This window comes from Nannospalax galili, unplaced genomic scaffold (genome assembly GCF_000622305.1).
Source record: "Nannospalax galili isolate Female #2095 unplaced genomic scaffold, S.galili_v1.0 scaffold414, whole genome shotgun sequence".
NCBI lineage: Eukaryota > Metazoa > Chordata > Mammalia > Rodentia > Spalacidae > Nannospalax > Nannospalax galili.
The window spans coordinates 36073-57777 of NW_008334506.1; the positions used below are offsets into that span (position 1 = coordinate 36073).

The 21705-nt window shown below is 39.7% G+C and overlaps 1 protein-coding gene across 1 annotated transcript; it reads left to right on the forward strand.

Moving 5' to 3' along the window:
- Positions 1-303: 303 nt before the first annotated feature.
- On the forward strand, positions 304-21396 carry LOC103731051 (zinc finger and BTB domain-containing protein 21-like). Its single transcript, XM_017797210.2, is given in 6 exon segments — positions 304-414; positions 18316-18513; positions 18654-18834; positions 18837-18886; positions 18888-19968; positions 19971-21396. Coding segments are annotated over 6 exon segments (2850 nt in total). The 5' UTR covers positions 304-402; the 3' UTR covers positions 21299-21396.
- The last annotated feature ends 309 nt before the right edge of the window (positions 21397-21705 follow it).

Here is a 21705-nt window from a genome sequence, read left to right on the forward strand (position 1 = left end):
ATCTACTAATAAAAAGGATAATTTTAAGGAGACAAGGATATACATTTTAAAGGCAAAATGTTAGGAATTATTAATATATTTGGCGATTAAAATATTTGTAAATCAAAAACAAGTTACTGTTTTATTTTAATAGACTATTAAGAAAGGAGTACAAAATGGTCCTGTACATAAGAAATTAATTCCGTTTTCTTTTCGGTAGTTTGAATTTTTTGTTTGTTTGTTTGTTTTCTTTTGTGTGGATAGGGGTTTTGGGGTTTTTGTTGTTGTTGTTCTTTATGAGACACGGTCTCTCTGTAGTTCCAGCTAGCTTGGAGCTTGCGGTGTAGACCAGGCTGCCCTAGATCTTCCAAAGATCCTCCTGCATCTGCTTCGGGATTGCTGGGCATAAGGACAGGTGCTGCCATGTCTGGATTGGTAATTGATTTTTATATTCTTGAAATTTTTTGTCAATCATTTTACCTAATATTTTTATTTTGTGCATTTAAGTGTATTGCCTACATGGAGGTAGGTGGGCCCATGACTTGCAAAGTCCATGGAGGTCAGAAGAGGTTGACAGATCTCCTGTAAACGTAGTTGTAGATGATTGTTGCCCTCGTTGTGTGTGCTGGAAACCAATCCCTGGTCCTCTGCAAGAGCAGCCCCTGCTCTTAACCATTGAGCCATCTCTCCATCCCCTGAACAATAATTGTCTCTCAGACAACATACGGCTGATCTTTTTGAAGAGCTTCTCAAATGTATATATAATGTTAGAAACATATTTTGTGTAACATATACCCCACTATTATAAGGCAGGATATGTAAATTTTATATCTTGAAAACTTTTATACACTGTTAATGAAACTAGAGACATAATGGGAGTACAAAACTAAACACATTATACTTCATTTTTGTATATAAATATACAAATATGGTATGTATATAAATTTAGTGTATATATCTGCCTTTATAAACATGACAGTGTGAATCACAGTTACTTAAAAAATATTTAATTGTGTATTTTATTTTAAAAGGCCAGTGTCCATAACAAATGCATAATTAATAAAATGTTAAAAAATCACTTTTAGAATTACTTGTAACACTAAGAATCTTTGGGTAAAAATGTTATCTTTGTCGGGCGTGGTGGCGCACGCCTTTAATCCCAGCACTCGGGAGGCAGAGGCAGGGGGATCTCTGTGAGTTCAAGGCCAGCCTGGTCTACATAGTGAGTTCCGGGACAGCTGGGGCTACAGGGAGACCCTGTCTCAAAAAAAAAAAAAATGTTATCTTTTATTTTACTAACTTTAGAATATAACCAGTAATAATTTATGTAGAAAAGCAGAGAAACAACATAGGAAGGGCATAAATATATAATGATGTTACGAAGAAGAAATAATACTGTAATTTGTTAATATACGTGTAAATAATGTAATTTATAAATAAAAGATTTTAAGTAACTTGCCTGTAATTTAATCCTAGGTGATGTTAATATACAGACAATTAGTACAATCATTGCCTTATTATTTGTTGCAATAGGATTAAATTTTAATTATATTATGAATTTTATCACATATCTAGAATGAGAAAATGTAAAAACAATCAGTAATGATAAGTTTTCATTTTAAATTTTTTGTTTTCCAAGGGCAATGTTTTTAGTAAGTGCCTTAATCAAAGACCTTGCTAGAGTTTTTTGCAATTTCTTATTAATTATTAATGTACTGTGTTAAATTGAGCTGATTGGAATTGGCATTCTTATCATTTCTCTGCTATCAAGAGGAAGGTTTCAATACGTCATCACCACAGATGAAGTAAATTAATTTTTTCTAAGTTTTAAAATCAAAACTCAATGAGACAATTTGTCATATGCTTTCTGAACAACTACTATGATGTTGGCACAATTCTGTCCTTTCTTTTGTTAAAGTGCATTCATTTTTCAGTCTAAATCACATAGTTCAAGCTTAATTTTTGTTTAATGTAGCATAGATTTATGCTGTTGAGTCCGGTTCTCATTGGATTGCAGTTGGCAAATATGCATTTTTGGAGTCCTGTTTATTTGTTATTGATTTTGGTTCAGTGAACATTCAATATAGATTCTTAAGGACCACAAATTAGTTAATTATTTTCTTATATTCTTACTATTGTGGAAATATAGTGAATCCATTCTACATTTTAATTTTCAGTGCAATAGCTTATAGAACTGTGAAGTTAATTCTTTTTATCATAGGGAAAATGGATAAATTCAGGCACCATGGCAAAGAAGTGGTTTGTAAATATTTAAGTACAAAATTGGTGGTGTGATACAGGCCGATTGAGGTTTCCTGTTTGCATGATTTATTAAGTACTGTGTTGCTTAGAACAGTTTTAAATTTTGTGTTATACTCTATGCATGCAAATTTTCCTGTACATAAAGTTTCTTCCCTAGGATGTGTGACGAAGATTTCCCTTACATTTATGAAATAGAATGTGATTAATTTTTATTTTATTAGACCACTCCAGGGTGATCAGTTATTAATAATTTGTGAAAATTCTGTTTGGCAATTTTCTCTATCGTTTCTAAAAATATAACTGAAATGTTTCCATTCTTTTGCTTCTTTCTTATAGTTCCATCTGTCTGTCTGATTGTTCCATCCCTCAGCACTCAAATTTCCACTCTTCCATTAAGAGCCCAGTTATTTTAAATTCCCAATATTCAAATTCCAAAATGCCTGGTTATACCTGAAGTGTCTATCCAAGCTGTTCATGCCTTACTGTTTCCAGCAGTTTCTTTTCAAGTATTTTCCCTTCTAGAATGTGTTGGGTTTTTTTTTTTTAGACGAACATGTTTGCATATATTAAGTGAGCCAAATAGTCCTTTACCTTAAAGATGTAACTATTTGGGGGCTATACATTGCAATGTGTTGTCGTTTCCAATGCTATAGGGATTGTTGCCTAAATGTGTCACTTATTGATGTCCTTCTGTCCCCTGGTGTCTTTAATTTCCAACAATACCTCTAAAGTGTGTTCTCAAATGTGTAGTTCTTTTCATTAGAACAGTTTTGATTCCATCTCTAGCAGTGGACATCTTCCCCTATTAAGCAATTGGTGTGCTAAACTGTGAGTCTAGGTGTTGGCTTGGCAACACACCATTTTAGAAGCATTTCTCCACATGGAGTCACTACTTTTATGAATTAAGAAGAGTGTTTTGTTTCATTTTGTTTTTTTTTTCAATTTGTACAGCTTTTTATTGTGAGGGCTAGGATTACAATTTTCAAGTTCCTGACCTGTAAACAGAAGTCATTGTCTGGTATTTACAATTCAAGTAATGGATTCCGTTTAAGTATTTTGAAATAAAATTTCAATTTGTAAAAGTCCAGGATTTCTGCCCTGCATTTGTTTGTTCAGTTCTATTTAGAGTACATTTTGGTTTTTCTATTACATCCTGATAGAATTATAGAAATATAATTGAAATATGGTAAGCTTATTGTTAAGCAGTATCTTACAGATTTGCATATGTATGTGATGCCAGATCAGAGACTCAGCTCCCTGTTTTCACCCTCAGCTGCCTGAGGAGTTTCCCAAGGGAATTAGGGACCACGACTCAGTGCAAACTAGGATTCATGGATTTGGCAGTGAAAATAATTCTCAGGACTTGTCAGTATTATGAATCAGGGTTAGGAGATTTCATTAAAGATATTTTAACATACATATAAGCATGAGGGTTAGGAAAAACAGAGGTGCTCTGGGAAAAAAAAAATAATGCACACTTGGGAGTATGGACATGGTCTAAAGAGAGTCACATAATGTAAGACATGCACAAGTGTGGGTATATGCACTTAAAGAGAGTAGCAGTGAGATGCCATAGGATTATCTATTTGGAGGCTCTCAAGTTACATCTCAGAACACTGCTAAGAACTTGGCTTTCTCTCCTCTCTCTTTTCGTGTGTGAGATCATAGGTTGGCTCCAGAGATGGCTTAGATGAAAACAAAATCCAATAAAATTAAACCAGATTTCACTGAGTTGGCAATGGGATTAGGACTTGCCTTTTCTCAGTACTTGGAGTTTCTGCTGAGATTTCTAAAGGTAGCAGTATTATAGCTGATCGGGAGAGGCCTTCAGCAGTTGTTAACTGTACTGGAATTCTTGCTTCTTGGATGGCAACAAATGTCAAATAGTTTCCTGGGCAGGAGCTCCTTTCACCTCTCAGGTCCCCACAGCTTTCTCTGTTATCCATAGGTGTGCAGTGGAATCTCCTTGGCACTCTAACGCGGACAGATGTAACCACGTCCTTCACAGTTCTTTCAAACTCAGGCCTTTAACAGTTGTTAACTGTACTGGAATTCTTGCTTCTTGGATGGCAACAAATGTCAAATAGTTTCCTGGGCAGGAGCTCCTTTCACCTCTCGGGTCCCCACAGCTTTCTCTGTTATCCATAGGTGTGCAGTGGAATCTCCTTGGCACTCTAACGCGGACAGATGTAACCACGTCCTTCACAGTTCTTTCAAACTCAGGCAGCCCAAGAACAATCAGATTAATATAAATATCTACCAGCCCCCTCCACTCATTTCTTTGTTCACTGTTGAATTTTCCCTACTGGATTTAACTAGGCCCTCCCAACATTCATGTTAGGAACATTCCCAAAAAATGTTCTTTATAAGCATATGCTGTTGATTTTTTTATTTGCTTGATTGTTTTTATTTTACTAATTGTAAAATTTTACACCTGCCAGCCATATGAACTACACATATATGTATATGGATTGTGCTCTTCCTTTTTTGTGATTTTTAAGTTAAATTTCTGTGTCTTTCAAAGAAAACATCTTAATCAGCTTTATATCTCTTTCACTATTTGTACTCTCCCATAGCTCCCCCCTCAACTGGAATTCCTACATTCTGCTATTTGTGTTAAGGCCCACCAAGTCAAGTTAGTGCCCCCAGATATCCCTAGGTGCAAGTTCATTAACTGAGCTCTAGTCAGTCTATCTAGAGTCCCTCTTTTTAAGAAGATCAGCTCTTCCTCACCCAGCATTAATCAACTGTCAATATTTCAGCTAAGATTAGAGCCTGCTGCCCATTTCCACAGTTCTGTGCTTGGGTTTTGTCTGCTTGAGTTTGCATGGGTCCTGTGCAAGCTGACCCCATTGCTGTAGTTTCATATGAGCGGGGTCCCAGGTGCCTATAAGACTCTATTTCCATATGGTCTTGCATCTCCTACCTGGCTCTTACAGTCTTTCTGCCTCCTATTGCACAATGGCCCGTGAGCTCTGGGTGAGTGGATTTTAATATAGGAGTCTGGTCCAAGGACCATCACTCTGCAGACTCTTATTCTCTATACTTTGGCCATTTGTGGCCTTTTGTGTTCATTGCCCTCTGTTGCATGAGGGAGCTTTGTTGATGAGCATTGAAAGATGTATTGGTATTCTCTGAACCCCTTGCTCTACTAGGTTCCATAAGCCTTTTAAACATACACACACACACACACACACACACACACACACACACACATCATGTCTATGAGTGCATTTCCCACATGTGTGCAAGTGCATTCATGTACTGAAGTGCCTGCAGAAGTCAGAAAAAGGTATCAAATTCCCGTGGAACTGGAGTTACAAATGGTTGTTAGCTGCCATGTGGGTGCTGGGAATAAAACCCGGGTCCTCTGCAACATGAGCCATTTCTCTTAACCACTGAGCTATCTCTCCATCCTCACATTGTAGCCTTTTAATAATTTTATAATAATATTTAATTATCTCTTAAAATTCCATTGGTATAACCAAATTATTGGTCTTTTTCCTGTGTATCTCTAGTACATGAAGAAAATGATTCATAATCCTTAAGTTGAGTATTCTCCAACACATTTTTCATCTTTAAGAATTTTTGCAGTGTCCTTGGTTCCCTGGATAAAATAATCTGGCCCTGAGTGGAGGCTTTGTATGACATTTTCCTTCTCAGTATCATTTTCTGTTTCCTTTGAAGGAAGGGTAGGATATTTTATCTCATCAAATACTTGGTTTACTCTTCCTCATCCAGTAGCTTTCACATGCCAATAGCTCCTTAGTTCCGGGCAAGATTTCAGGCTGTGAATACCCTGTCATCACTTGGTTGATTCTCAGATCCTCTTTATTGGACCTTGAGCTGAATTTATTCCCACTGTAGTTGTGAGGACTGAGATCTGTGTTCAGTTGGTTAAGGTCACAGATAAAGCTTTCTAACTAGCATCCTGAGTTCTGCATCAGCTCTTTTGAATCAGTAAAACCAGAACAGAACAAAATTACCAATATGTGTTTTATAGGCATGTAGCAGAGATCCTGCAATGCTTGCTTCCAGGGATTTATTTCATCTCTCATCTGTTTTATTCTTTGTTTGCAATTTTTTTGTTAATTCTGATTGTAGCAACAATTTAATAGTTAAATGGGATATGATATTTTCAGCAGTATTTTATTGATACATTTTGTGAAATATCTTCAAGAGAAATGTGTGGTAATTTTGTTCCCATCGTCTTTCATGTCTTGGAGAAATTAATGGGTTTTATGCCATTTCTTTTTACTTTATTCTAGAGTACTGTTATCTTGGATTCAGGCTAATAAGCATCCTTTTTATATTTGCATTTCTTATGAGAGTTAAGTGTTATATTTCCTTTCTGATAAACGCTCTCAATTTACAGGAAGGATTATATGAGTCTCATTACTTATTTGTGGAGCATTTTATGGTGTTTGTATTTTCTTTATTGCTTGGTGAAAGTCTGGTATTATTTCCATCTGTACTCTGTGGGATAGCTCAAAATTTACAGGACAGAAAATTGAATATGAACCAGTTAAACAAAGATTATCATGACTTACTCACTTTTATGAGTATTTGTTAAGCTGAGATTTGTTCTGTTTGAAACTTTATTTTACTATTTTTATACTTAATGTTTTATCCAATCCTTGAGAATATCACACAGTTTATTTTGACCATACTCAGAACCTCTCCCCGTCCCCAGCCCCACTTTAATACTCTCCCTATTCCTGAAAGTCCTCTTATTTTTTAAGGACTTTTTACATATTTTTATTGAATGTTTATATATTTCATACACAGCATCTTAGTCCTGTTTATAGACCATTCCCCCTTGTCACCCTCCTATAGTCTGACCACATTGGAGTTCATGTAATCTATCATTTATGTTAAGGCCTATCGAGTCAAGGCTGAGTCCCCTCAAGTCCCTCAGTGCAAGTTCTTCCACTGGGACCTACTCAGCCTATGTAGTCACTCCCTTAAAGATCATCAGTTCTTCCTCACCCAGTAGTAATCAGCTGCCCAAAAGTTCTTTGACTGAGATTGGTGCCTGCTACAGACTTCCTCAGTTCTTTGCTAGGTTTTGTCTGCTTGAGTTTGCACTGGTCTTGTGGATGCTGTCATCATTGCTGTAAATTCATATGAGGGAGTTCCCAGAAACCTGTAAGACTCCTATTTCTATATTGTTGTGCGCCTCCTCCCCTGTCTCTTAGAATTTTTCCACCCCCTCTTCCACACTGGTCTCTGAGTTCTGGGTTCATTGCCCTCTGTTGCTTGAGGGAGATTCATTAATGGGAGTTGAAATATGCATTAGTGTTCTCTCTACCCTTTGTTCCACTATGTTTCACAATTATTAGGTATAGAGATTCTGCTGTACATGTGTCATTAGGGTTGAGCATTTCACAGACATTTAATCTCTGTGGATGACCAGTTGTCAAACTCTGTAATAGTCTCCATCTGTTTCAAAAGAAGCTTCTTTGAGATTATTAGGTATAGAGATTCTGCTGTACATGTGTCATTAGGGTTGAGCATTCACAGACATTTAATCTCTGTGGATGACTAGTTGTCAAACTCTGTAATAGTCTCCATCTGTTTCAAAAGAAGCTTCTTTGATGAGTGGTGACTGGCATACTTTGTAAATATACCAATCCATATGTAGTACAATGTAAGAAATTACATAAGTCTAGGGATATGGCAGCATTGGGGTTTTCTCTAAGATCTGTGACATCTCCAGCCATGTGTATTTGGCAATGTTTACAATACTGCACGAGTTTCCTACCATTGAGTGGACTTTAGGTCCAATTAGGTAGCTGTTGATTTCCCTCAAGATGAAAGTGCCACTACTGCCCCAGAATAGTTTGCTGTTCTGTTCATTGTTGTGGTTATTAGGGGCTAAAGGTGGGTTTGGACCTTCGATTAATGTTCTCCCTTAGCATCCTACATAGTGTTCTCCAAAACTGAGAAAGCTAGCCTTCGGTAAGGCAGCTTAGAGGTCAGTTCCAGCTATGTTGCTCCAACTCCGGTATCTGAAGTATGTCCTGTCTTCAGCTTTAGGGTCTTACATTCAACTTATGGGAACCAATCAAGGGCTGCAACAACAGCCTATGAAATTTTGGAGTTTCGTGGACTAGCCTGACCAACAACTCAAAGGTAGTTTTCTCCGGTCTGACACTGTTTCTTGTTATATAGCCTTTACCTATATACATTGACTCATGTATAGATATTGGATATGCAATTTTTCAGTAGGTTTTTAAACTAATATGATTCCCTCTGTTTTTTCACACCTTCTAGGCATTATTTATCTCCCTTTCTAACCCTCCCTCCTTTCCTAACCCTCTCTCCTTCCTCCCCAGTTAAAGTACCTCCATTTTCCCCATTTCTCCCTTGATAAAACCTGTCTCCCATGGTCTGCCCTCTCCTGAGCTCCTTTTTGCCCTTTACCCCTATAGTTCCTTGTATATCTTTCCCTTACGGTCTCCCATTTGAATTTTACCAATATTTCCTTTAGTAACTCCTGTCTCCTACTGTTCTCTTTCAGGTTCTGTCTTTCCTTTCCCTCCCTGGTTCCATTCCATTTTCATGGCTCTTGCACTTACATCAGGATATATACTCACACATAAGGAATTGGTATTAGGATCCAAAAATGAGGAAGAACATATGTTCCTTGTTCTTCTGAATCTTTGTTACTCCGTTTAGTATAAGTTTCTTTTTCCATCCATTCACCTGAAAATTTCATGACTTTGTCTCTCTGTACTGCTGGGTAGAACTCCATTGTCTAAATGTACCACATTTTTTAATCACCTCAGCTGAGAGACACTTAGGTTGCTTCCATTTCTTAGCTATTGTGAAAAGATCAGTAATCTCTACTCTTTTTTCTCCCATCCGGGATTCCTCCTCCCTCCCTTCCTAGTCAAAGTTCCCCCACTGCAATCCTTCTCCCAATTCCTCCCAACTTCCACCATCTTTCCTTTCCTGAGTTCCCTCGCTCCCCCACACTATGGTCCCTTGCATGTCCCTCCCTCCTCTCCTCCCTGCCATTTACTCACAATTTTTCAAACTCCCTCAGGAAACATCTGTTCCCTAGTAACCCTCTTTCAGGTTGTTTCGTTTCCTTTACCTCCACGTATCCTTTGCCTTTACCTGGCTCTTGGTGTTAAGTCAGAATTCATATACTCACATATAAGGGATTGGTACTACAATCCAGAAATGAAGGAAAAGATACATCACTTAATTTCTGTGTTTGCATTACTTCACTTAGTATAACACTCTCTAGCTCCATCCATTTACCTACAAATTTGATAATTTCACCTATTCTTACTGCTGTGTAGAACTCCATTGAAGAGGTGTACCACGCTTTCATTAATCATTAATCAGTTGAGGGACATTTAGGTTCTTTCCATTTCTTAGCTATTGTGAAGAGAACAGCAACAAACATGGTTATACAGGTATCTGTAAAGTGTGATGAGTCCTTTGGGTATATTCCAAAGTGTGGTAGCACTGGATCATGTGGTAGGTTCATTTTTAGATTTTTGAGGGTTCTCCACACTGCTTTCCATAGTGGTTGCACGAGTTTGCATTCCTACCAGCGGTGAATGGGCTTTCCCCTTTCTCCACATCCTCTCCAGCATTTGGAGTCTTCTGTTCTGTTGCTCATACCTGATCTGCCTGGGGAAAAATGAAATCTCAAAGTGCTTTTGATTTGCATTTCTCTAATTACTAAAGATGTTGAGCAATTGTTAAGGTGCTTCTTAGCCATTTTTTATTTCTTCACTTGAGAACTCTGTTTAGGTCTATCGCCCATCTTTTTATTGGGTTGTTTATCTTGTTCTCTTATTTTTTTTTTAGTTCTTTGTATATTCTGAATATTATTCCTCTGTTGGATGTGTAGCTGGTGAAGATTTTCTCCTACTCTGTGGGTTTCCTCTTCCCTTCCTTAGTTGTTTCTTTGCTGTCCAGAAACTTCATAATTTAATGAGATCCCACTTACTGATTGCTAACCTTAGTGCCTGAGCAGCTTGTGTCTGATTTAGAAAGTCCTTTCCTACACCTATATCTTGGAGGGTACGGCCTATGTTTTCTTCTAGCAGTTTGGGAGTTTCAGGTTTTATATTTAGGCCTTTGATACATTTGGAGTTGCCTTTTGTACAGGGTGAAATATGAGGGTCAACTTTCTTTTTTCTGCAGGTGGAGATCCAGTACAATTTGAGAAGATGCTATCTTTCCTCCATTATGTGTTCTTGGCACCATTGTCGAATATCAGGTGGCTGAAATTATATGAACTCATGTTTTGGTTTTCTATTGTGTTCCAATGATCTACATATTTATTTTTGTATCAGCACCATGCTGTTTTTATGACTATAGCTTTGCAATATAATCTGAGATTTGGTATGGTGATTTCCCCCGCATTGTTCTTTTTGCCTAAATATTTTATTATTTTAAGGCTATTGAGAATGGGAGGGTTTCCTCAAATGCTTTTTCTGATTGCTTGTTATTGGCATATAAAAAGGCTAATGATTTTTGTAAGTTGATTTTGTATCCTACCACGTTACTGAAAGCATTAATCAATTCTAACACTTTTCTGGTGGAATTTTTGGAATCTTGTATGTATAATATATGATCTGAAAATAGGGATAATCTGATGTCTTCCAATTGGTACTCCTTTAAATACCTTCTCTTGTCTTATTGCTCTAGCAAGAATTTCAAGGAGTGGAGATAGTAGAAAGTCCTGTCTGGTTCCTAATTTTAATGGGAATGCTTTCAGTTTTTTTCCATTTAGGATGATGTTGGCTATGGGTTTGTTGTATATAGCTTTAATTATGTTGAGGTATGTTCCCTCCAGACGAACTCCTTCAAGAACTTTTAACATGAAAGCATGTTGGGTTTTGTCAAATGTGTTTTATGCATCTATTGAGATGACCATGCAGTTTCCATCTTTAAGTCCATTTATATGTTTTATTACGTTTGTTGACTTATGAATGTTGAACCATCCCTGCATCTCTGGGATAAAGCCAACTTGATCATGGTGGATGATCTTTTTGATGTATGTCTGTGTGCGGTTCACAAGTATTTTGCTGAGTATCTTTGCATCCATGTTCATTAAGGATATGGGTCTATAGTTTTCTTTTTTTGTTTCATCTTTACCTGGTTTGGTATTAGAGTGATACTGGCTTCATTGAAGGGGTTTGGGAGTTCTTGTTCTGTTTCTATCTTTTTGAGTAATTTAAGCAGTCTTGGTTGTTGATTGTCTTTGAATGTCTGGTAGAATTCTTCTGTGAATCCATCTGGGCTAGGCTATTTTCATTTGGAAGGTTTTGTATTATTGTGTCAATTTCCTTTTTTGTTATGGATCTTTTTAGGCTGTTGATCTCCTCTTGGTTTAACTTTTGGGTGGCCATGGTTTTAGGAAGTCGTCCATTTCTTTTAGGTTTTCAAATTTAATGGAATATAGAACTTTAAAATATTCCCTTAAAATATTTTGGATTTTTTTCTGGTGTCTGTTGTGGTGATGTTTCCTCTTTCATCTCTGATTTTGTTAATTTGGATTTGCTCTTTCTTCTTTTGGTTAACTGGGCTAAGGATCTGTGTATCTTGTTTATGGTTTCAAAGAACCAACTCTTAGAGTCATTAATGCTTTGTAATATTTTCTTTGTTTCTATTTCATTAATTACTCCGAGTTTTGTTATTTCTTCTCATCTCCTATGTTTGGGGTTGGTTTGTTCTTGCCTTTCCAGTGGCTTGAGTTGTACTGTCAAGTCATTTACATGTGCCCTCCCTGATTTGTTAATGTAGGCACTAAGAGCTATAAGCTTACTTCTTAGGACTTCATTTAGGGTGTCAAATGAAGTTTTATTTGTGTTGTGTTCTCATTTTCATTTTGTTCCAGGAGTACTTTTATTTCTTTCTTCATTTCTTCTTTAACCCATTCATGAATCAGGAGTGTGTTGTTTAATCTCCACAAGTTAATGCATTTATAAGAGCTTCTTTTGCTGTTCATTATAAGCTGGTCTGGTAGGAGGCATGGAATTATTTCAATTTTTGGTACTTGTTGAGATTTTTTTGTGCCCCAGAATGTGGTCAATTTTAGAATGACTTGCATGAGCTGCTGGGCAGAAAGTTCATTCTTTGGCAGTTGGATGGAATATTCTGTATCTATATATGTTAGGTCCATTTCATATAGTATGCCATTTAGTTCAGATGTCTCTTTGTTTATTCTTTGTCCAGTTGACCTGTCTATTGAAGAAAGTGGGTTATTAAAGATGCCCACTATCATTGAGCTGGTGTCAAACTGTTTTACAGTCCTGGACTACTAACTTCATGAAATTGGATCTCCAGACTTTGGTCCATAAATGTTAATAATTGCAATATCTTTTGATCAGTTGTTCCTTTGATTAGAATGAAGTAAGCCTCCTTATCTCTTCTGATGAGTTTTAATTTGAAGTTTATTTTGTCAGGTATTAAAATTGCAACACCTGCTTGCTCCTTCAGTCCATTTGCTTGGAATATTTTTTTCCATCCTTTCATACTAAGATAGTGTCTATCCTTGAAGGTGAGGTGAGTTTCTTGAAGACAACAGAAAGTTGGGTTTTCTTTCGTGATCCATTACACCAGCCTGTGTCATTTGACAAGGGAGTTGAGACCATTGATATTAGTGTTATTATGGAAAGGTGTGTATTGTGTACTATCATTTTAATTTCTTTGTGTTTGTGGCCCTATTTTGTGTTTCTGTTGTAATGGTGTGCTATGTGCTTGTAGAATTTCTATAGGTATAACATTCCTTAATAAGTAATGTTTTCTTCTATAATTGTATTGAAGATCTGTTCAATGCCACTGGTTTGATTCTTCTTCCCGTATGCCTACAATACATAGATTTGGTCATTTCATGTTGTCACACAATTCCTGAGTCTTCCACTACTGTGTTTTTTTTTCTTTTTAAGTTTTGTAGATTCTTTGAGTAAGGAGTCCAGATCTTCCACTTTATCCTCCAGTATTGATGTTCTTTTTCCATTTCATTCATTCTGCTTGTGAGACTTTCTCCTGTTGTTTCTACTTGGTTTATTGAGTCTTTCAGACCAGTGTTCATTTCCATTTGGGTTTTCTTCACTATTTCTATGTCTTTAGTGAATTTTCTTTTCAAATTATGAATTGTTTTTGATATTCCATTAAGCCACATATTTGTATATTCTGGAGCTTCCATCAAAAGTTTGTGCCTTTCCTTTCTGAGCTCTTTGTGTTTCCTTGCAATTCTTTGATCATATTCATGATTCTTCTTTTAAATTCTGTGTCTTGGGGTTCTGTAGGGTGGGTCTCAATGTTCTGCTCTTCTGTAGGAGTAGGGTGTTTTGTTGGGGACATGTTTTCCTGCTTTTTCATTCTGTTTGTGGTTTTGCATTGCCATCTGGGCATATGGATGTTCCTTGTCAGTTATATGTTCAATGGGAACTTCTAGAACTCTGCTTTTGATTAATTTGATTTTTTTTCTGTTAATATTGTTTATGTAGCTTGGTTACTTTGGTTTGGGTATGGATGACAAATTAGTCGGTATTTCAGATTCTTGCTGGGTACTAGACTGGTCAGAATTCTGACTGAGGAGGTCTGTCTCCTGATCAGGAAGCTGGGAATTTGGTAGTGAGGGGACCACCTAGATGAGGATTTAGGTATCTATGGTAGAGTGGTTAGGTAATCTGGTTTGGGAAGCTATTCTTAAGACCTGAGGTGAAGAAATTAGAACCTGCATGTGAGAGAGGCCTGCAGGGAGGAAGTGGGGTTGGATGAGAGAAATGGGGTAGCTAGTCCTCCTGAAGTGAATCAATTGTAGCCTGCCTGTGAGAGAGGACAGCAGGGGACTGGGTGGAGGTGAATGTGAGAAATGGGGTCAGGACGCAGTGAGATTGATCTGTCTTACGAGAGTCCTGGCTGATTTACCAGAGTTCTGGCTGAGTAGGTCTGTCTGTCTGATCCAGAGACTGGGAATTTGGCAGTGAGGGTACCACCTGGTGAGAACTTAGAGGTAGGGTGGTTGGTTAGTCTGGTGTGGGAAGTTAGTCCTGGGATTTGAGGTTAAGGGATTGGAGCCCATCTGTGAGAGAGGTTGAGAGGTTGGCAGGGGACAGAGTGGGGGTGAATGAGAGAAATGGGGTGGGGGGGCACTGAACTTGATCTGACTTATCAGAGTCCTCTAATATATTTTGAACATATTTAGACCCCTTCCTATATGCCCCTATCCTCACCCCGTTTATATCCCCTTGTCCAAACAGATTTTTTAACTTAGTACCAGCTAAAGAATTAAAGATTAAAACATTAAATATCTAATTGGAAGCTAAATTGGCTCCATTAATTCAAGCTTTACATTTGTGATAGCTTTTGATGAAAAGCCTGATTTGTTCATGAAATCGTATACTTTAGAGTCTCAGTGTGTTTCATTTCTTCTTATTTGTCCTTTGAGAATTTTTCATTGAAAAAAGGAGAGGTTAAATGAAGTGTTGAACATAGTTCATCACATCAAAATCTGGGATTGGCTCTTTTTTACCTTTTTCTCATATTTTGGGATGTGTGCTCTGTTCCTAGTTCTTGTGAACATAGACAGGATAGCCCCTTGGATAGATCACTTGAATCCTGAGTATGTTTTACGATTTCTATTGTGGGTTCTGAGCTCTGACTTGTATTCTTTAGCTCATTATAGCTGCTGGATAGTGGGTAGTCGATGAGCTCCTCACATTCCGTGTGCTAGTTGGTAGTGGATTCCTGTCTTTTTTCTGTGAGAAACAGCATAGTGGAGAGGGGGAAGGGGTTTCAAATTAGGCTCTTAGCACTAAGTTGTCCCCTCTCCCCTAAGTCCTGTCTGTACAGTTTAAGCTGCTTTCAGTCTGAGGTAAGTTCAAACTATGTTGATTGCATTTCCTAGTTTCCTTTTTTTTTCCCTTACTTGACTTTGGGCTAAAATATATGCTCTTCTGACACTAGAAGATTACTTTATGCTGACTTGAATATATGAATATATTTAGTGTGTGTGTGTGTGTGTGTGTGTGTGCGCGCGCGCGCATGTGTGTGTGTTTTCTCAGATTTCAGTTCTCTTTAAAATCAGTTCATTCTTTACCAAGTCCTAGCCAGGTTTATCCTACTACATTGAGGACCCTAGTTAAGACCAGGTATATTTATTTCAGGAGAGTTTTAGAGTAGAATAGTATCATACTTGAATTTACCATTTACTGTTCCCTCTGCATTATTTGGTCTAATTATGGACACATTTTGTCATATATCAGTAATCTCTTCTCTTCTCTTCTCTTCCTAAGTTGAACTTCATGGAGAGTAAGTTGAATTTAAAAATATATAGTTTCATGGATTTAGAATTAGTCCTGTTTTGGCTTTGTTGTTGTTATTGTTGTTTATTTGAGGTTTTCCTGAAACAAATAAATGTGCTGATAACAATTGTTCAAATTTCTATGTGGGCAAATGTCTTTATGTTTCAGGCTTATACCTGAAAGTGTAATTTTATGTAATTTAATGTTTAAATGTTTAAATTTTTCTTTATTCAGAACTTATCAGTTTTTCATCAAGATAGAACAATTACATTCTCATATGCAATGTAAGAATAATCATGGCAGGCTATAACCATGTCACCTTTTGCTTATGTAGATAGATAGATAGATAGATAGATAGATAGATAGATAGATAGATATGGGGACCTAAAGGCCCCACCTTGCATAGGTCCAAAAGGAAGCGTACATACATAGATACATACATAGATACATACATAGATACATACATACATAGATGTATGTGTGTGTGTGTGTGTAATTTTAGCCATTGTCATAGATCTGTAATGTTATATCCTATTTCTTTCATTAGTAAAGATTACTCATACAAAATATTGTCATCGTGATGTTTTCATACATGTTCTTTGATCATAACCACATAAATTCCTGTTCAATGGTCTTTAGATTTCCCAGCATACCTGTATCACCAATTTTATTTTTGTTTCTGATTCTATGCTATGTTTAATATAGATTACACATTTGAGAACAATATGTTTTTCTTCTGAGTCTGCTGTGGTTCTCTACAGCATCTCCTCTCCAGGGTGGTAAGACTGTCACAAATGTTTCTAGTCCCTGTGGATCCCTTCTGATAGGAAGAATGTCACACACATACCCCTACTGTGATGATAGTGATAGACTCTAGGGCCTTATACTTGCTAGGCATGTGCTCTACCACTAAGCTAAATCCCCAGTTCCATAATAGTATTTTTAATAGAAGACAGTATTATAAAACCAAATCGGGGCTGGAGAGATGGCTCAGCAGTTAAGAACACTGGCTGCTCTTGCAGAGTTCAGTTCCCAACACCAACATGGCAGCTAACAACTGTCTGTAACTCAAGTTACAGGAAAATCTGATGCCCTCTTCTGACCTTGCAGGTATTGCATGGCACGGTGCACTAACTTACATGCAGGGAATGTACTCATATACACAAAAATTTAAAAAATAAAAATTTTAAAAATTGTATTAAAATAAAAAATAAAACTCTTTTAAAAAGAAAATTAAAAGTCTTTTAAAAATTAGATTGGAGTGGGAATGCTGGAGAATATGGCTCAGGGGTTAAGGGCTGCTCTGGCAGAGGACCCAGGTTCACTTCTCAGCACTCACACAGCAGATGACAACTATCTATAACTCCAGTTCCATGGGATCTGTACCCTTCCGCTTCTGTGGGCATTCCAAGCACATGGTACACATAATAACATATAGGCAAACATATATGTAAAACAAATCTTTAAACAAATTTATTGGGGGCTGGAAAGATGGCTCAGTGGTCAGGAACACTGATTGTTCTTACAGAAGACCCAGGTTTGAATCCTAGCACCCACATGGCAGCTAACAACTGTCTGTAACTCCAGTTCCAGGGGATCCAACAGCCTCTTCTGGCCTCCACAGGCATTGCACGACAAAACATTTTTTGAAAAAATAGATTGGTCAAGGCATGGTGGTGCATACCTTTAATCCCAGCACATGGGAGGCAAAGGCAGATGGATCTCAGTGAAACTGAAGCCAGCCTTGTCTAGATAGCAAGTTCCTGACCAGGTGTGGGTACAGGGAGGTCCTGTCTCCAAAAGACAAAAAAGATCAGCCCACCAATATTTTCTTACTTTTAAACAGTAAAATCAAAGGGAGGATGTGCTGTTCTGGAGGGCTGCACAGAGGACCAGACATCAGCTCTGCCTTCAATAATAGAAGGGGTTAACCTGGGTCTTTTTCATTTAAATCCTGGTCATCCTGCAACCCTGGGAGTTACCTGAACATTTGTTGAGAGCTTGGTATATTTTAGATGCTAGATATTCTAATCATTGCCTCATCTCTGCAAGAGGGCTTAATTGTTACCCCACATCAAACACAGACCTGTGCACAGAGGCCTGCAGGCCTGCCAGAGTCATCAGCTCACAGGGAGGGGCGGCACCTCAGCCAAGCATCTGGCGCCAGTGCGTACAGTTGTCCACCACAGTATAAACCCTGTAACTACATTTACAGCCAGGCTACTGCACTTTGTGCTCTTGCTCAAAATGGCATTTCATAAGAAAATCATGTTAAAATCTCGAGCAGTTGGCATAAGAAAGAAAATAAAATTTTACACTATAATGGTTCTTTTTATTGACCACTTAGGCATAGTAATTAGCTCATAAGCATTCTTTTTCCCAGTCTACAACCCATTGTGAACATTGATATTGCATTTAAGTATATATCTAATAAAACCTAATGATATTTAGATGTAGAATTGCAGACGATTCATATTCTCAGAATGAAGAAATATAGCCAAGAGTCAAATGGATAAGGATCCTAGATAATCTACCTCGTCTTCAAGTACCGCTGTGTACGTACCTAACAGGCTCTAACAGCCCCTCAGTGGAATACAATTTTCACAGCCCCAGACATCTTTTGTATCTTCTGTGTTGTTTAGGTAGCCTCCAAGGTCATTGGCTGGCTGCCACCCTGAGCCTCCTGACCTTGAGGGGCAGGCCTCTCCAACTAGAGGGTGATTGGTGGTGGTGTACATGTTGGTGATATACATGTCCACAGTGATGTCTGATGGTCTCACCTCTCTTCCAGATGAGTGCCACGATGGAGAACCAGCTGCACTACATCAACCCAGCACATGACATCTCTCTGCTCAGTGCCCTCAATGAGGCGCGCCTCAAGGGACAACTGTGTGACGTGCTCCTGATTGTGGGGGACCAGAAGTTCTGTGCTCATAAGAATGTCTTGGCTGCCAGCAGCGAGTACTTCCGGAGTTTGTTCATGAATAAGGCAAACAAGTCGAAGACTATCTTTCAGGTGGACTTCTGTGCGCCATATGTTTTTGATAACATGCTAAACTACATCTATTCCTCCTCCCTGTTTAAGTACTTCCGGAGTTTGTTCATGAATGGAGTTTGTTCATGAATAAGGCAAACAAGTCGAAGACTATCTTTCGGGTGGACTTCTGTGAGCCATATGTTTTTGATAACATGCTAAACTACATCTATTCCTCCTCCCTGTTTGTGGAGAAGGGCAGCGTTGCTGCTGTGCAGGAGCTGGGCTATAGACTCGGCATCTCCTTCCTGACCAACATTGTTGCCAAAGCCCCACAGCCCCCTTTCCAGCATGTCCCAAAAGAAAGAGATTACCAGTAGAGGATGATGAGAGAGACCAGCTCTCAAAAGGAAAGTGTCATCGTGTGTCAGAACAGAAGTGCAGGGCAGGGGAAGGCCAGCGGTCCCGCTGCACCCAACCTCAGCCATGCTGTCCGGCACTCACTGAGCATCGCAGTCAACACCATCACCAGCAAGGCACAGGTGGCCAAACCAGCAGAGCTGCATCACAGCCTGCCCTTGCCTGAAAAGAGCTGGCCAAAAGACAGTGCTGCAGTGTATGCAAAGTCCCTGGAGCATCCTGTGGCTTTGGATGATCCTAGCAGGAGCAGTTTAGTAAAGAGAAATGCAGACCTGCCCTCAAAGCCTCCACAAGATGGAGATGCCACGGCCTGTAAGCCAGGGCTTACAGGGGAGAGTGATAAACTACCTCTCAAGAGACCATGGCCACCTGTTCTGTCCCTTTGTAGCTCATCAGAGACTCCTTATCTCTTAAAGGAAACTAGCAAAAGAAGTGGTCAAGGGGAGGACAGGAACTTGTTGTACTATTCCAAGCTGGGCTCAGTGGTTCCGTCCAGTGGACCTGCTTCTGCAAACAAGAGCATTGACAGAAGTGGGCCACTTGTGAAGAGTCTCCTCAGGAGGTTCCTGTCTATGGACAGCCAGGTTCCTGTGTACTCCCCCTCCATAGACCTGAAGTCCTCCCAGGGATCATCCACAGTGGCTAACAATACACCAGGTACTGTGTTCTGTGCAATATCTCAGAAGTCAGCCCTGAAAGATGGTAGTGAGGAACCAGCCCTCGATGACAGGCCTCAACTGCTACAACCACATCGCATCATATCTTTCAATGCTTCTCAGTCCACAGACAAGGGGGGCAGCCCACTATCAGACCCCTCAGACATCATCGGGGTCACCATGGGAGACACAGCAGCGACAAGAGACCTGCCTCTGAAAATGGAGGAGGACCAGAAGGACATGAGCAGACTCCCAGCCAAAAGGTGGTTCCAGGCAGACAGGCGGTCACCCTTTAGGAAGGCAAGGGCGGATGAGCATGGGCCTCCTTCCTCAGAGAACTGTGAGGTCACGAATCCTCCCCGTGACAGCAACTTCCCAGATTCTGACTTAACCAAAAAGGTGAGGTGGAGGTGCCTAGACCAAACAAAAAATGTAAATGCAAACATTGCCTTAAGATCTTTAGATCAACGTCCGGTCTTCATCACCATGTTAACATGTGCCATAACCCAGAGAAGCCCTATGCTTGTGACATCTGTCACAAGAGGTTCCATACCAATTCCAAAGTGTGGACACACTGTCAGACCCAACACAGCATAGTGAACAACCCATCACCAGCCTGTAGCTCCCATGTGAATTTGGATGAGAAATTCCACAGAAAGGTGGTTGATAGAGTAAGAGAGAGGGAGTTTAAAAAGGCCCTGATCATTAAGCTGAGGTGCAGCAAACCTGGCTTCCAGAGCCAGAGAAGCTGCCTAGCACAGCAAGTCATCAAGAAGAACTTGTGCTCCCAAGCCAAAGGGGCCTACATTTGTACTTACTGTGGAAAGGCCAACTGCTTTCTCTCTCAGTTTAAGCAGCACCTGAAAATGCACCCAGGATTCAAGCCCTCCTTCAGCATCTGGCAGCACCAAGTGGAAGTGCACAACCAGAACAGCATGGCCTCCACTAAGAACGTCTCCCTGCCCACCCTGGACCACAGTGGTGAAGCTGCAGCTGCCTCCAGGACCCAGGCCCAGGTGGAGCCTAGTAAGGTCAACCATGTGGCCATGCCAAATGAGGACACCATGTTCAGCGACTCTTCGGAGCAAGTAAAGTTTGATTCAGAGGACTCCTCCTGCCTGCCTGAAAACCTGAGCCTTTCAAAGCAGCTCAGAATCCACGTCAAAGAGAAACCAGTGGAAGAGGCTGAGGAGGAGGCACCTGAGGCCAGCGTGGCTCCCAAGGAGGCCTCCCCCAGCAAGGAGGCTGGCCCGTGGCCTTGTGAGAAATGCGGGAAGATGTTTAGGGTGCACAAGCAGCTGGAGTGGCACCAGGAGCTGCTGTGCCCTGTGAAGCCCATCATCTGCCAAGTGTGCCACAAAGCCTTCCACACCAACTTCCAGCTCTGGAGTCACTTCCAGTCGCACAAGTCTCAGGCCACAGAGGATCCTGCTCAGAAAGAGGAAGAGGTGTGCCCTGTGCCCACAAACTCCCCCTCCTCCCCTTCTCTGCCACCACCACCACCCTTGCCCACGATCCGGCCACTGGAGCCTGACAGCCCCACAGGTCTGCCGGAAAATCCCACCCCTGCTACAGACAAACTATTCGCACCCCAGGACACCCTCTTCTACCATGCCCCTCCCCTTTCCGCGATCACACTTAAAAGAGAGTTTATGTGCAAACGCTGCTATAGGACATTCAAGACCGCCTTCAGTCTTTGGAGTCACGAACAGACACACAATTAAAGGACTGATTCTTCTCAACTGTCAAGAAACAGCAGGCCCACAGCCTGTGAACTATGTCCTAAGAAAGAACAATTTTTAATAAAGAATAATAAAGATTGGAAATTTTTATGTTTGAATTCAAGTTTGAGGTGAACTGGTGCTGGCTAGGAATGTCGGCCTTAGAAGCAGTCTTTGAAGTGGTGCCTTTCTGGACCTCAGCAGGTTTGGGTGTGGATACCATTGAAACCAGATTCATGTTGACAGACTGCATGGTTCCAAGGTGACAGTATAACCATTTAGTCAAGGTTTATGTTTGTTTCTCCTGAGTTCTGTTAGTGGAATCCATAGCTCCTTTCTTCTATTATTTCAGACACCTGAGTCCCAGCCATCTTAAGGCCAGAAACTAAGCAGGCGGAGGTGGAACAGCT